General features: G+C 45.1%; 3 protein-coding genes across 3 annotated transcripts; 1 reads left to right on the top strand and 2 right to left on the bottom strand.

Annotated features, from left to right (window-relative positions):
- Window positions 1-243: 243 nt before the first annotated feature.
- On the top strand, window positions 244-3,266 carry LOC136422676 (uncharacterized). Its single transcript, XM_066410503.1, has 2 exons — window positions 244-501; window positions 1,099-3,266. The coding sequence occupies exon 2, from the start codon at window positions 1,219-1,221 to the stop codon at window positions 2,155-2,157; it is 939 nt and encodes a 312-aa protein (XP_066266600.1). The 5' UTR covers window positions 244-501; window positions 1,099-1,218; the 3' UTR covers window positions 2,158-3,266.
- A 142-nt stretch (window positions 3,267-3,408) lies between these two features.
- LOC136422675 (uncharacterized) lies at window positions 3,409-10,136 on the bottom strand. Its single transcript, XM_066410502.1, has 3 exons — window positions 5,528-10,136; window positions 5,036-5,170; window positions 3,409-4,453 (listed from the first exon to the last, which is right to left on the bottom strand). The coding sequence occupies exons 1-3, from the start codon at window positions 9,865-9,867 to the stop codon at window positions 4,291-4,293; spliced, it is 4,638 nt and encodes a 1,545-aa protein (XP_066266599.1). The 5' UTR covers window positions 9,868-10,136; the 3' UTR covers window positions 3,409-4,290.
- Window positions 10,137-12,777: 2,641 nt separating this feature from the next.
- LOC136422496 (monocarboxylate transporter 13-like) lies at window positions 12,778-16,312 on the bottom strand. Its single transcript, XM_066410267.1, has 4 exons — window positions 16,154-16,312; window positions 13,935-14,175; window positions 13,369-13,512; window positions 12,778-12,851 (listed from the first exon to the last, which is right to left on the bottom strand). The coding sequence occupies exons 2-4, from the start codon at window positions 14,140-14,142 to the stop codon at window positions 12,778-12,780; spliced, it is 426 nt and encodes a 141-aa protein (XP_066266364.1). The 5' UTR covers window positions 14,143-14,175; window positions 16,154-16,312.
- Window positions 16,313-16,837: the final 525 nt, after the last annotated feature.

The following is a 16,837-nucleotide window of genomic DNA, read 5'->3' as shown; positions in this document are numbered from 1 at the left end:
AACGCGTCGAACATATTCTTTTGTCTTGAGGTGCATTGACGTCATGACGTTCGACGTCCTCCTTGAGGTAAATAGGCCTTAACAGAGCGCCGAACACGAGACCCTGGAGGGCTACCCCTGCGGTTATAAGTAGGGAACCCCGCCAGCCGTAGTGGTCGATGATGTACTGGAAAAAAGGCGGGAGAATGAAGGTTCCCGGTCCGGTTCCTGTCACGCCGAGGCCATTCGCGAGGGCGCGTCTGTTCTCACGGGGTATAACGTACGTCACGGGATGGCCAGACACATTCGGTGGTCGCAGAGATCTATCAGCCGAAACGCGCAGACACATTCAACGCGCCGCAGAAAAATCAGCCGTCCGCGCGGACCAATCAGCTGCAACGCGCAGACAAATTCGACACCGCGCGAACCAATCAGCCGCTCGCGCGGAAATTTCAGCCGTGGGACAGCGCCACCAGCTGTCTCACTACTGCCTCCAGAGAGCGCTTGAAGGCCCGCGCCAAGGTAGGTCCTCCACAATTTCCTTCTCTAGCGTCATATAGAGACATCGACTGGTCATCTAACTAGGCCTATCAGGTGACAGACTATCTTAGGGTCATCCGGAGCCAAAAATAATCGGCAGGTCTTCAATTTAAATCGAGATATAGGGAGAACAGTTGTAGAACAGTGACATCACACATCAAAGTTATCAAGGTAAACAAACGCCAAACACCGCATTTTGGGCCATTAGAAGTAAAGACATCGTCAGAGTTGACTACATTTACTGAAATTGGGTGCCTAGAGCAACGTAACATTACTTTGGAACCGACATTATATGCCTACAATGAAAATATATGTGGAGAAATGATACCGGTATACATCGCCCCCCTCCCCCATTTTTCGGTACGAGCCACGTGCGTGTAGAGCGATGGTAACATATCTTATAACAGTTCCAAAAGACATAAGAGTCAATGTTGTTTTTGTTTTATAGCTTTATTTTGGTAACATGCAGCTCAATGCTTAGAATTTATTATAGACATAGTTGTGGTAACTTAAATGAAGATGGATAGTCATTAATGTTTATCCAGACAATGGTATTTATTATTGGAATTTGCATTTCAGTCATGGAGTTCTCGTTTGATGGGTAGAACAGGTTGGTACAGTTGACCACAAATGTGACACAACCTGTTCTACCCAACAAACCAAGCCTCCAGGAGGCACCTAGTCCAACTGACATCTCACATGATGTGGACCCACCTACTCCAACTAACATCTCACACCGTGGAGACGGAGCTGTGCTTGTGGAACCAGCACCTCCCACTGACATCTCACACCGTGGAGACGGAGCTGTGCTCGTGGAACCAGCACCTCCAACTGACATCTCACACCGTGGAGACGGAGCTGTGCTCGTGGAACCAGCACCTCCAACTGACATCTCACACCGTGGAGACGGAGCTGTGCTCGTGGAACCAGCACCTCCCACTGACATCTCACACCGTGGAGACGGAGCTGTGCTCGTGGAACCAGCACCTCCCACTGACATCTCACACCGTGGAGACGGAGCTGTGCTCGTGGAACCAGCACCTCCCACTGACATCTCACACCGTGGAGACGGAGCTGTGCTCGTGGAACCAGCACCTCCAACTGACATCTCACACCGTGGAGACAGAGCTGTGCTCGTGGAACCAGCACCTCCAACTGACATCTCACACCGTGGAGACGGAGCTGTGCTCGTGGAACCAGCACCTCCAACTGACATCTCACACCGTGGAGACAGAGCTGTGCTCGTGGAACCAGCACCTCCCACTGACATCTCACACCGTGGAGACGGAGCTGTGCTCGTGGAACCAGCACCTCCAACTGACATCTCACACCGTGGAGACAGAGCTGTGCTCGTGGAACCAGCACCTCCAACTGACATCTCACACCGTGGAGACAGAGCTGTGCTCGTGGAACCAGCACCTCCAACTGACATCTCACACCGTGGGGATGGGGCTTGGTCTTCAAGTTCCAGCAATAGCGGATCCAGTACAAGTTCCAGTACCAGTGAAGGGTCAACATCTTCAGAAGAATCTAACGGGTACAATGACCTTCCTAGTGTGGCTGATGTCCCCAAACGCAAAGGACTACAGTGCAGTCTGTGCACCCATGGCAAGAGCTATGCAAACAGCAGCTCACTAGCCGAACACAAACGCCGATGCCATGGCACTGGTAAAGGACCATCCTATCAGTGTAGATTGTGCGATAGGGACTTTATTTACGCAAGGGATTTTCATGATCATGTAGCTAGTCACGAAGGGGAGAAAAGATTTGCCTGTTTAGTGTGTGGTAGACGATATGTGCATAAGTCAAGCTTGTATGCTCACAGGAGAATACATGACCCTGATGGTCATAAATGTCAACAGTGCCACAAGTTTTTCACATCAGATGCTAAATTGAAGGATCATCAGGCTGTCCACTCTGGAGCCACTCCACACCAGTGTACCATCTGCCGTAAGCTATTTAGGTACAGGAGAGGACTAACAACACATCTCAAACACGTCCATGCTGTAGGAAAGTCAGTCGAGTCCCCTAAGGAGTGCCCTGTGTGCCAAAAAGAATTTAAGTGCAGGCAGTATCTGAAGAAACACATGGGAGTTCACTCCGATAGGGATCATTTGTGCGACTTGTGCGGAAAATCTTTCAAGACAAAAGAAGTAATGCAACGTCACCGCAAAACCCATGACAATCCGAGAGTAAAGAACTATGTCTGTGACAAATGTGGACACAAGTTTCATAGACAGGAAGAACTTGATCATCACACACCTGTCCACATGTAATCATGCACCTGTCCACATGTAATCATGCACCTGTCCACATGTAATCATGCACCTGTCCACATGTAATCTTCATGCACCTGTCCACATGTAATCATGCACCTGTCTATATGTAGATGAGGTGTAATTCTGGCTTGCTTAGTTACGTTTGTTAGTTTTACAAGAAATACCTTGTGCGTTATGCACCTCACAAAATGGAGATGAGGTGTAATTCTGGCTTGCTTAGTGACGTTTGTTAGTTTTACAAGAAGAAATACCTTGTGCGTTATGCACCTGACAATATGTAGATAAGGTGTAATTCTGGCTTGCTTAGTTACGTTTGTTAGTTTTACAAGAAGAAATACCTTGTGCGTTATGCACCTGACAATATGTAGATGAGGTAGTTATTCTGGTTAATTTGGTTATGCTTTGTACAGTGCCATATTTTCGTCTCTAGCATTCAGGAAAGTGACAGCGCTGAGACTTTGTATTCAACTGGTGTTGACTTTGTTCATTTTTTTCGAGAGTCAAGTTACAGTGCCTTTTGATTGCAATATAACCATTTCTCAGGTGATCTATACAACAACATCAGGAAGATGGCATTAAAATTCAGCAAACATATTTGTATAACAAGAACGTAAACAATCAGAAGATATTTTGTAATTAATAGCTATGAATCAAGCTACCGTGCAATATGATTACTGTATAGTCATCTTTGTCACATGATATATAACAAGAACAAGAACATCGCATTACAATTCAACAAAAATATATTTTGTAAACAATCAGAAGATATTTTGTAATTAATAGCTATGAATCAAGCTACCGTGCAATATGATTACTGTATAGTCATCTTTGTCACATGATATATAACAAGAACAAGAACATCGCATTACAATTCAACAAAAATATATTTTGTAAACAATCAGAAGATATTTTGTAATTAATAGCTATGAATCAAGCTACCGTGCAATATGATTACTGTATAGTCATCTTTGTCATCTTTGTCACATGATATATAACAAGAACAAGAACATCGCATTACAATTCAGCAAAATGATGCAAGGCTGAGATGGTCCATTCCTTAAATCTGTAAATATGACAACCTGACAAATATCATCTTCAATGTCTTCATCTAATATCATGTGCGATTTCAGATACTGTAAGTACAGAAGCGTTCGCGGTGGTTTTATGTTTGTACTTTTTGGCCGCATATGGCTGTATACCATAAAAGCGCTATGATTATTTCGAACTTAAAACCACCATTTCCTGCCTAACACAAAATTTAAAAAAAAAACATGCAAACTTAAATGTATTATCACAGCAATTGATGAATACCCTCTTCAATAAATACCGATGAATATAGATTTCTACTGAAAATACCGAGTTAAATCAATATTCCAGTTGTACATTGTATGGTTTCCTTTGCCTTTCATATCAACGGAGCTCCTGCAGTCCAGAAAAGGTGTCCTTGATGCTTGATATCTACAACTGGTTATAAAAAATAATCCTATAAAAGTTAAAGTCCAATCCCAGCCCTTGTTGAAGGCAGCAATTTGCTTTCGTCAATGCGATGATGCTGTCGAACCCCACGTGCCCCACGTGCTGGCTCATTTGGACCTGATATGTGCCCTGATTTTCGCTGGCTTTTTCTCCTTCTTATCAGGTCAAACACATGATTCCTGTGGAAATAGAGAATGCAAATGTGGTTAAATCATTCTGTCAGATTCTAACCATTTTTCAGTTTAAAAATGGTTGCATCATTCTGTCAGATTCTAGCCATTTTTCAGTGTAAATAAAATTATACATATGTAGCACAAACTCTTACAACAGGACTATCAAAGGGCATGTGGCTTGACATCACAACAATAACAAATAAAAACCAGGCACCACACAAGCCACCATTGGGAACTAAATGCCTGAAGGCCCCCATATACACTCCATTCAGAAGCAAGTACAGACAAGATACTGACCCTTCAAAATAAACAATAACAGATAACAACCAGGCACCACACAATGCACCATGGGGAACAAAAATGCCTGAAGGCCCCCATATACACTCCATTTAGAAGCAAGTACAGACAAGATACTGACCCTTCAAAATAGACTGAGGTGGAATGGGCATTTTTATGCATTTCTTCAAAGTCTGCCAGGCATCTAATCAGGTCTCTTGAAACATTTTACCTTCAATGTTGTGTTTTCTTCAGGGAGAAGTCATTACTTGCAAGTCAGAGCATTATTGACCTGATGTTGGCCAGTCTTACCTTGGTCTGATTTGAAGTATGTGCTTCTTGTCCAGGGACAGGCATGTGTCTTTCTTCATGGAGGAGCAGGCATGTCTGGGCTCAGCAGTCACCACTGGATACACAGATGACTTCTTTGTTCTCATGTCCCACTTCCTGGAAAAAAATGAGTATTGGGCATATTGAATCTGATTAATTGTAATAATCAAGTTCTTCATACTAATCATAGCCCAATGTTTAGCTGTATTTTTTTAATATGCTGAAGTGAAGGATGTATATTTCAAGACTTAAAGATTTCCTACAATTCGTTGACTACATACAAACCGGTATGATAGAAACTGTACTAATAGGTGCTGACATTGTATTCCTGAATTTATATCATGAACAAAAAGTCATATATTGCATGAAATGCTGTCAATAGAGGAATCCCTGCAAGTCAACAAAAACATTGGGATGATGTACAGGAAGGAAAGTACAGTACTAATCTGTATAATAAAAATGAAAGCCACCGACCGATGTGGATTCAGCCTGGTTGCAAGCACCTCACAGGTAGCTCCAAAGTGACGTGTCAGTTCACCAGCTGTCAGTGTCCCTTGATGTCCCGTTTTGTCATCCCCTGTCATTTCGCTGAAGAATTGTTCACAAAGTAAGCTGGAGAATGCCCTTTGATTGTAGCTACCTTGTTGCACAAGTGGATACAGCAGCATGTGTGCATCAATGCTGGCAATAGTATCTTCCCATAGTTGCCATGGACACCCTAGACTTGATATGTATCTTCCTGGAGGTGGGAATCTGTGGAAGTTAACCCCCACCATCAAGTATGTCCTTAGTCTGAAACGCATCTTTACTCGGTCTGATGAAGAAATGCCAGAATCATCATGTGCCACAATCAAACCTTCCCTGATGTGTCTGACAAAGCATGCTTCCCTGTCAAATCCCATGTGTACCATCTTCTCTTCAACTTGCCTACTGAAGAATGTGCATGCAATAGGCACACTTTGTGCATCCAACATGTCCTCCACCATGCTAATGTTAAGGTTTGTTGTTCTGTCCTTGGCAACTTGGATCCAGGCATCCCTTTTGATTCTCTTCACATTTCCTCTGGCACAATGTGCTCGCCATCGGGTCAGAAGGTGGTCACCATCAATGCAGCTTACCTCAAGCTGGGATCTTTCAGAACTGAATTCAGGCTTGTAGAACCATGCTGCAGGGTCATTTGTTCCTTCCACTTTTACATCATTGCTGATAGCACTTGTTTCTTCCCATTCTTTCTGCTTTACAGCATACTTATATTCTGATAAGGTTACATTAAGAGCTTGCTTGGGGTACTGATTTGACAGGAGTACTTTTTCACACAGGACTGACAATGGCATAGTTACTCTGGTCCTCCTCTTCTTCACTTCAACATGTGAGCCATCTGCTAGAATATCCGACAATGCATTTACTTTCCTGTATTTAGGCCAGCTCCGCATGATCGCTTCACATTCTTTTACATCTGATTTCAAACACTCCACTATACAGTTCAGGTCAACATTTCGGAATGAAGAGTCAAGTACTGCAGCAGATGTAAATTTCTCTTTGAAGTCTTCAAGATTCTGATTGTTCCATCGCTGATCAACATTAGCCTTTTCATCTTGTATCAGTTGTTCCAGGATTTCTCTGAATTCAGATTCACTTAGCTGATGATTTTGCTGATCAGCCATGTGTGTTTGTTCACAATCAAGCTCCTCTGTCTGCGGCTGGTCAGGCTCTGCATACACACTTTCATCAGTGTCCGTCTGCTCTATCTCTTCCTCATTGTTGGTGTCTGGCTGTTGGCTGTGCACATGGCCAACATTATCAGCATCAGCATCATTATTCTGTAATTCCCTTGAAATCTCATCCAATGCACTGAAGGCTGCGTCTCTGTTGCCTGCCGCATTATCTGAAGGGGATCCAGACTCCAGAGGTAATGTGTCTAACATGGGTAAGAGGGAGGTGTCATCATCAGTAGTGTCAGCCCTGACACTTGACTCCTGTGATGTGCTGGTATCTTGGGTCTTCCATCCCACAGCAGCTGTAGTGGGAAAGGGAAGGTTGTTCTGCATCCTTACTCTGATGACAGATTTTCCTGTTTGTCCATCTTTCTCTACCACCCATTCCAGGGCTGGAATGGTTTTCAAGTCTTCTACAATTGCCCTTTTCTTCTGACCACACACCTCCTTCCAGATGTCTTTCTGCAACTGTAGAAGAGTGAGTGGATTGCCATTCTTGTCTCGTACAAGAAGCTGCCTCCACTGCCCATCAAATGACCGGCATGGAATGTGGATTCCAATGTCATGACACTTCTGGTGATTTTCCTCGACTATGCTTCTCATTACTTCTGAAGTCAGGCTATACCCCTTTAGGAAATAGTTTGTTGGGAAACCATGAGTTTGCTCCATTGACCATTCTCTGTCCAGATTCCCAACAATCTGCACAACCACTTCAGATGCCTTCTTTCTGTTCAACTGATAGTGTTCATTTATTAGCCTTTCCACCGACATTAGTAGAGTGGATAGTTCTTCAAGTGCCAGTGTGTTCACCCTGACAGAACCAGAGGTCACAGTGGATGATAGATGAGGTTCCCTTACTGCAGTTACTGATGGGAACTCACCAAGGAACTCAACTGTCTCTGCTTTCTCCTTCAGCATCTGCTTCAGTGACTTTGACTCGGGGGTCAGATGTGTGGGCTTTACTGGTTTACTTCCACCATACTGACTGACAGCTGCACTCCATATGTCTGCCCATAGTCCTGTATCAGCAGTGACCTTGAAGACATTTGTGCAGTCTGCTTTATATGATAAGTACAGTAGAACAGGGCACTGCAGTGCTGCCATTTCAGCATGTAGCTGACTTAAGTACCTGAATGGAATCTTGTCATGTACATCTGCTGTATATGGACATTTGATCTCAACAGCACTCACCGTACAGTTTCTTGAAGATCTAAGGCTCCTGTCAGGGGAAACAACTAGAAACGGTTTATTGTCCTGCTTCATGATGATACAACCTTCTTCATACACCTGCAGATTAGGTTCCAGTGCTGGAAGGACCTTTGAGGCCAATGTTGCAGCTGCATCTACTTCATGTTCAATGCCATGAGCCATTGCTCTCTCCTGTTCTTCTGAAAAGGAAGGAGGGTTGATGACTTTCTTGATTGCACGATCAAAGTACTCTTTTTGTGCCTTCAATGACTCCAAGCCAAGAGCCCTGTGCAGCTGGCTACCTGTCACTCTTGCTGACGATCTGATTGTGTGCCATTCTGGTGTTCCTTGTGGAATCTCTCTGGTATCAACCTTCGTCTGTATGTCGCCATCTTGCAGTGACTCAACTAGAGGCTCTCCATGTCTGTCATGTAGTTCTTCAATGTTCTGTAGACTGATGTAGTTGGTTTGCTCTGTCAGTCGTACCACAGTTCCAGGCATGAATGTGGTTCCAGCATTGTTTAAGATTGCCAACCAATGACATAGTTTCTCTCTGACAGTTGTCCACGTAAATGTGCACTCTTGCACTTGATTGAGCATTGTGTGTAATGCACTGATTACATAGATGTATTTCGACTTTCTCCAGTCACTGCCCCCTCTTGCTTTGAATGACTTTAATGCGAATTCCTTCTTTTTCTTCAGGTGCCTTAACTCAGCACTTTTCATGCTCAGCAGCTGAAACAAGCTGTATAGCTCATCAAACAATGCTCTCTTTGAGTGGTCGTCCAACTGGTCACTACTTGTAATACCTGATTGTGACTGAATTGTGCAAACCAGATCCATCAAAGACTGTACCTTTTGAATGTCCTCATTCAAAGCTGATTTCCTTTCCTTAAGAGATTTCTCTGGAAGCTGTTCATGGCCTAGCAGGTCGATATCACCACTGTTCTGAGTTAGTCCTGGGGCTATCTTCTTGCCATCAAAGGCTAAACAACAGGACTTCCCTTTGAGTGTTTCATTAGCCAAGACTACCATTTGCTCAATGAATCCTGGGCTGATAGTGTTGGGAAAGTTTCCGTATGGTTGGAAGTTGGACAGCATTGCAACACTTGGAACAGCAAAGTTGATCGTTGATGATTTTGTGTGGCAGAGTCCAATACTGGCCTCTCCTGACACCACCTGCCCTATTCCTCTGCTTCCACTCATGAGTCTCAGGAACCTACCGCCAAACAAACGCCATCCTAATTTCCAGAAACTTTTGGTGACAGGAGAATATCTCATTTCAGAGCTTGTGTCCAAGCCATACCACTGAACTACTTCGCACCAGAGGTGGAAGGAAATGTTGTCCAGCGGAAACTCACCCTCTTCAACTAGGCGACAGAAACGGAGCAGAATGTCTTTTTTACTGGAATCTGCATGCTTTAGTTCCAGAATTACTTTTGGAAGTAAGTCTATCATCTCGTTCAAAACCTCATCAACTAACGCTGTAGAGTCTGCATCCATACCGTCCCGAACATCTCCAGCAGATGTCTGTGTTTCCTTCTCTTTGGTTCTTGACACTTCATCGAACTCAAATAAGTCGACGCCCACGTCATCAGACTTCACTGGTGTCCCAAATCGTATTTTCTTTCGTACTCTGCTCTTTTGAGACACAGGAGTGATGGGACTCTGTATGCTCCGTTTTGCTTTCCTGCGAGGGGTTGAATAGAGGCTCTTTCGACTTCTCTTCCTGCATGGTGAGTAGGGACTTTTTTCCGTGCTCTCAAGAACAGGAAATGCATCCTCTTCCTCTGTTACCCAGCCATCATCGCATGTTGCATCATTCGTATGTTGTGCGTTTGCTTTTTGTGCTCCTGATTTGCTTTTACACGTTTTACGTGGGTATAGTGTTAGTCTAAGTCGACGAGGCATTTCTGAAAAAAGTCAAGGTAGATATATGTAAAATGAGAATATTTGCAGTGGCAAACCAGGGCATTACGAGTGTGCCATTATGAATACACGTATGAAGAACATCCTTGCAGAAATTGTAGCAAAACAATAAAAGTAACAAAGACTTCAGGACTTATGTTCACATTAAACCTCAGCTGGTAGGTACCCTATATATGTACGTTATTATCGGGAAAAGGCCGTAACTAATAGCTCTACACACAACAAGAGGGGGGAGGGGGGCGGCATAGCGATCTGACTTAATAAGCAATAATGGTGCTGCCAATAAGCATGTTCCCAGGAAACGAGTGAGGCCACAATCTAGCAAACCTTGGATAACACCCCAGATTCGCAAAGCATTTCGTAAGCGGTCTGAACTTTTTTCCAAGGCTAGGAGATCCAACTCCCATGAAGCCTGGGCAAAGTTCAAGAGGTGTAGGAAGGGAGTTAAGCAGAGAGTTAGGAAGGCCCATAGGGATTATGTTTCCAACTACCTTGAGACAAACATCGAGGATAATCCCAAGGCCTTTTGGAGCTATGTCAAATCTCTCAGACAGGACTCTACTGGTGCATCAGCCCTTAGACACCAGGGGGTGCTAACATCTGACCCCCAGGAAAAGGCTGATGCACTGGGAGCCCAGTTTGAGTCAGTGTTTACCAGGGAGGATAAATCTACCGTTCCTACCCTTGGCGAATCCGTAGTTCCAACTATCCCCTCCCTTAACATCTCAGTGGAGGGGGTAGCCAAACAGCTCTCTAGCCTTAATCCCAGCAAGTCCACAGGACCAGACGGAATACCACCTCGCCTCCTGAAAACTGTTGCCGAGCAAATTGCGCCAATACTACAGACAATATTCTCCCAATCAATATCTACGGGAGACGTACCTGAGGATTGGAGAACAGCTAACATCGCTCCAATCTTCAAAAAGGGTGACAGAACAATGCCTTCCAACTATAGGCCGGTGTCTTTGACATCGGTCTGTGGCAAAGTGCTCGAACACATCGTGCACAGCCACATGATGAAACATCTTGACACTCATGGCGTTCTGTCCCCGGCGCAGCACGGTTTCAGGAAGGGTCTGTCCTGTGAGAGCCAGCTGGTACTCACCCTCCAAGACTTGGCCAACAATCTTGACCATAACAAACAGGTCGATGTCGCGGTGCTTGACTTTAGCAAGGCATTCGACACCGTGCCCCACGAGCGGCTGCTGAGCAAGCTCGAGCACTATGGCATTTCTGACCTTCTTCAGTCTTGGTTTAGGGCCTTCCTAACAGAGAGAACCCAGAGGGTTGTCTTTGACGGCGGAACATCTAAAGCTGTCAGGGTCACCTCTGGAGTCCCTCAGGGTACAGTGTTAGGCCCTTTGCTCTTTCTACTGTATATTAACGACCTCCCCAGCTCCGTAGATTCACACGTTCGATTATTTGCCGATGATTGCTTGATTTATCGAACTATCAGCACGCCTTCTGACGCACAAGGTCTACAGTCTGATCTTGATGCGTTAACAGATTGGCAAAATCGTTGGCTTATGTCGTTCAATCCCTCTAAATGCCACATCCTCCATATCACCCGTAAAAAGCACCCCATTCTAACCCAGTACTCCCTAAGTGGAGAAGCCCTCACCGGTGTCAAGTCCCACCCCTATCTTGGAGTACAACTGTCCGACGATCTGCGGTGGGACACCCATATCAACTACGCCACTAGCAAAGCCGGCAGGGTACTAGGGGTCATTCGGCGCAATTTGACCCATTGTCCATCTAGGGTCAAGGCCACTTGTTACAAAGCGCTGGTGCGGCCCCACTTGGAATATAGTGCCACCGTCTGGGACCCGTACACCACCAAAGGGATACAGACGGTGGAGGCCGTCCAGCGCAGGGCCGCCCGAGTGACTCTGAATGACTACCGGCAGACTAGCAGCGTGACACAAATGCTCAATGACCTGCAGTGGACCCTTCTCTCTGAAAGGAGGAGGAACGCCCGCCTCACCTTTTTCTATAAGCTAGTTAATAACCATATCAATATTAATACAGATAGTCTACTGAAACCAGCCCAGGGGCGCACCCGGGGAAGCCACACGCTCAAATTTCAACCACTCTACGCCCGAACAGACTCCTACAAATACTCATACTTCCCCCGCACCATACCCGAGTGGAACGCCCTGCCTGGCGCGGTTGTTACGGCTCCCACCGTTGAGTCTTTCCGCGCCAGGCTGGAGGCCTGCCCGCCTTAGCCTGGGACCTCCTCCCCCCCTACTTTGCCCCTCGCGGGGTTATCTGGGGGTAGTATAAGTTGAAGTAGTATAAGTTGAAGACTTCTATCGCAATTTAGGCATATCCTGCATATAATGTCGGTTCCAAAGTAATGTTACGTTGCTCTAGGCACCCAATTTCAGTAAATATAGTCAACTCTGACGATGTCTTTACTTCTAATGGCCCAAAATGCGGTGTTTGGCGTTTGTTTACCTTGATAACTTTGATGTGTGATGTCACTGTTCTACAACTGTTCTCCCTATATCTCGATTTAAATTGAAGACCTGCCGATTATTTTTGGCTCCGGATGACCCTAAGATAGTCTGTCACCTGATAGGCCTAGTTGGATGACCAGTCGATGTCTCTATATGACGCTAGAGAAGGAAATTGTGGAGGACCTACCTTGGCGCGGGCCTTCAAGCGCTCTCTGGAGGCAGTAGTGAGACAGCTGGTGGCGCTGTCCCACGGCTGAAATTTCTGCGCGAGCGGCTGATTGGTTCGCGCGGTGTCGAATTTGTCTGCGCGTTGCAGCTGATTGGTCCGCGCGGACGGCTGATTTTTCTGCGGCGCGTTGAATGTGTCTGCGCGTTTCGGCTGATAGATCTCTGCGACCACCGAATGTGTCTGGCCATCCCGTGACGTACGTTATACCCCGTGGTTCTTGAAATACCTCCCCACCATAGTCAGGCACGGGGTGTACATTAGGGAGAAGCCAACACCTGTAAGAAAAAAAGAGAGAAGTTTATAAATATGACTTTAGGGATCTTTAGGGTCTAGTACTTCTGCCAAGGAGGCCGGATATCAAAAATGCTTTATATATCTATTTGCACGTTGGCCTACCAGGATAAATGATCCAGTAAACTGAGTCTTACTGCAATGAAATCATCCCCATCCCATGGTACCCACCCCTAGCAGCTTCTTTTCAAACTGCAGGTTACTGGCATGTAAATCTTCAAAGGTGATAGTAGTAATATGAAACCACATTCCACTAGCGGCTGAACGGTCAACTATTTGATTAATAAAGTGTCATTTGTGTCTTTCAAATCATACTTTTCATAGTACACCCTACAATGTATTATAAAATCAAGAGCAACACTAATCTACTTTTGGCCGCTCAGTAATCGCCGTCTAGTGGAAAAGGAGATGCTAGTATCGGGCAAAAGATACTGGTCTGTAGTCTGTACAGTGTTTAAGACTTGACCGTGCCCCTTACCAAAGTTGTGAGCTGTGGCTTACCTGTGATAAACCCCGTGGTGACGTACATGGCAGCTAGGCTGGTGACGAAGAAACTGGAGACCAGACCGGAAGCTGCGATCAGACTTCCCGCCATCACCACCGCCCTGCAGCCGAAGATGTTAGTCAGTGCGCCCGCAAATACCGCTGGGGAGGAGAAAATGGGAATGGAGATGGCACAATGAAGCAAAACTACTAGATATGTCGCTTCTTTTGGAAGCAATAGAGAATAAAATTCAGTCAAATACGTTGGTAACATTCTCCTACGCAGATTCGAACCCGCGCCCTTAAACTCCACTCGGTTCGAATCTAGAGGAGTTTTCTAGGAGAAAGTTTCGTAAGGGCACCGGCAAAATCCGCCAATGATGGATTTATAGTACAATATTGTTATAGTGGCTATCCTGTTCGCATGATAATTGAAGAAAAAGTGGATATGTTCTGTTTCGCTCATTTCTGAAGCAATGGAGAACGAAATGCCCCAATGCAATTAATATCGCTTCTTCGTGTGATATACCGTTAGACACGAGCCATACCGATAGACAATGAGAAGGCAAATAGGAAAAACTTACATCCAAACAGACAGGTGGCCCCTTGGATGGAGCTCACCCAAGATGTACTTCTGGCGTCTTCTCCGAACGTCTCAAGAAAGTACGGGAAGAAGACCCCGAACGACTTGGCGACGCCCACGATACAGAGGTGGCAGAGAAAACTGCTCAGGACGACGAACCAGCCCCAACCGCCATCTGGCGCCTCCTGGCGGTACTGCACATCCTTCATCACACTGTCGTCCTTTTAGTAGAAGGATGCAATCTGTAGAAAACGGCATTCATAACTGGAGGCCGGTTTCTCTATCATATCCTATGACCTTCTTAGGCTGTCTTACTCTTCTGGCAAATCATTTACTTAAATAAAGGTCATTCATTGATTCATTCATTGATTCATTCATTCATTCGCTCCTTCAGCCCAAGAGGTCCGACTATTTACTGGCATACATCGGAATACACAAAAATAAGGTAACCCCAACCGAAATGCAGTATACTTTGATGAGTTAACATCGCATCGTGTGTGTGTGATTTTTTTGTTGTTTCCACGGCCATATGATATACTATATTTAATTTTATATAGCAACCGGTGTATTCCGGTGTCTTCCGGTCATAGCTAGTCGAACGGTCAACCGGTCCGAGATTGGGGCCCAAGGTTATTTGCTTTACAGCAGCGTGGTCTGGTCACGATGATATCCAGCGTGGATCTTCCAAGCTATCCTACCTGCATTACAAAACACACACTCAGCGACACAGAAATCTATAAATCTAGAGTTACCGTTATAAAATTAAATGGCTGCATGCATACACGTTGGAAAACTAGGTCACCCCTGCCCTAACGGGGGGTGTCCATAATCCGGTAAGGTCCATAGTCCGGTAAGGTTTTTTAAAATCGTTGTTGAGGAGATATGGATGGGTAGCTGCACATGATAAGTACACCTAGTTATGGACTAAACCTTCATGTTAATCACCACAAAGTTGGAGTATGTGTTGAAGTTGGTAAGCCCCAACGGATAAAGATTTTAAAAATTGCACAAGTCTGACGCCTTCCGTGCAGGTTGACGAGCGAATGCATCGTGAACATGCCCTTCGAAACTCTTTAATTGTTCATCGTAGAATACAACAGGTAAAAAGATACCACCACATATAGAAAGGACATTAATTATATTTCCTCTAAAAACAAACCTATATACCATCTTTGCCTTTAAAGTTGGATAATCAGAGTTAAAATAACGCCGCAGTGTTCATCCTGTTGCTCCGCCATCTTTACCAATCACGTATGACGGCAGCCAAAAGAGGTGCCCTACACAATTCAAATTAGTCAACCCGCCGGTAGAGCGCCGACCATTCCAGAAAATTTAACCCTACCGACTAAAAAATCCCATAGATATTGCTGCTGCCAATAACAAGGTTGAAAAGACCATCAAGGAATCCGAAAGCGTAAAGGCATACGATCGCAGGCAACGTAACAATGTTCCGCCATTTTGTTTGCCGGCGGCAGGTTGATCTCGCCGTGAGAGGGGAAATTTCTACCTCAGCGTATTTGAACAATTACTGTAATACAAAATATGGCACATGTGTGCGACAAAAAATTGATATTGCAAGGCTTTAGTGTAATTCTATTCACATGGGATGCTTAAACATGAACAGTAATGACCTGCTCGTCACCTTACCGGAGTTTGGACCCCCTTTCTATGTTGGAAGGTTCCACTAGAATGCAAACCTCAAAAGTGCCGTGACCTTTGTGTGCTATAAAACCAAAGTGCGGAACGCTACTGTTTAAATGAAAACTATGTCTGTGTAGCTTTAATCACAGTTATATGCCTGTTACAAGATCTAAGCTTGTTTTTGATGGGTTCAGGGCGAAATGTACGATGACAAAAGACATGCGCATTCACTTAGAACAGTTACCGGACTATGGACACCCCCCGTTAGCCACACAAAAACTACGAAATCGACGTTTTAATAATAATAATATCAGGTGTATTTGCAGCCAGTGCCACAGGCAGGTACCCAATGTGTAGGGTAATGAGGCTGTTTAACGTGTTCGAGGCACCTCCTCGAGCACGGGACCCCCGTTTTACGTCCCTCCCGGAAGACGATTTCGTGGAAAGCTTCGTGAGGCTACAGCAATCCGGACGTCCTTGGTTGGTCCCCCATCCAAGCACTGTCCGGACCGCGCGTTGCTTAACTTCCGAGATACTTCTATGTTCCCGGCTTGTACGCACAGTATCCTGTCTTCTCACCTTCGTAAAGACGTTATCCTGAGACGGTAACGCAGTGATGAAACGCTCCTTTAGTTTCGTCCGCGTGATTTTGCGTCTGCTGCAGTCATATGTTGTGTAACTACGTCATGCGTGTGGGGTCACCGCGGGTCAAAGGACGAACGAGATGCAGTTTTGCTATATCTCGCCAGACAGTCCTGCCAAGGTTGAAATGAACCTGTCTTTCAACTTACGCTCTTTGTTTTTTGTTTGTTTGTATTCGGCTCAGAACATTTCACGAGTAAGTTTGATTTGCGTGTCCGCTGATCGAAACAGAGTAGTTGGTGTAAACCGGCCTGGCTTAAGCCTCAACTTGAACAAGGGATTCGACTTTAACCATTTGTTCCAATACAACAATATTTATTACTTCACCGACCATGACCTAGGAAGAAAATCCCCCCCTCTCTCTGTCCTTCCACTCTCTCTTTCTCTCTTCCACTCTCTCTCTCTTTCTCTCTCTCTCTCTCTCTCTCTCTCTCTCTCTCGCTCTCGCTCTCGCTCTCGCTCTCGCTCTCTCCCCCCCTCTCTCTCTATTTTGTGACCTTTCGATGACCCATGTAGAGAAAGAAACGCAACCACATAACATGATCTATATTGCACACAATAAGCAATCAAGTGAAAATGAATAAATAAATCGTCTACAGAAGTATTTAAGTCATTTGTTTA

The sequence above is a fragment of the Branchiostoma lanceolatum genome, chromosome 17, assembly GCF_035083965.1.
Source record: "Branchiostoma lanceolatum isolate klBraLanc5 chromosome 17, klBraLanc5.hap2, whole genome shotgun sequence".
Lineage (NCBI taxonomy): Eukaryota > Metazoa > Chordata > Leptocardii > Amphioxiformes > Branchiostomatidae > Branchiostoma > Branchiostoma lanceolatum.
This window is presented reverse-complemented; position numbering and strand designations above follow the sequence as displayed.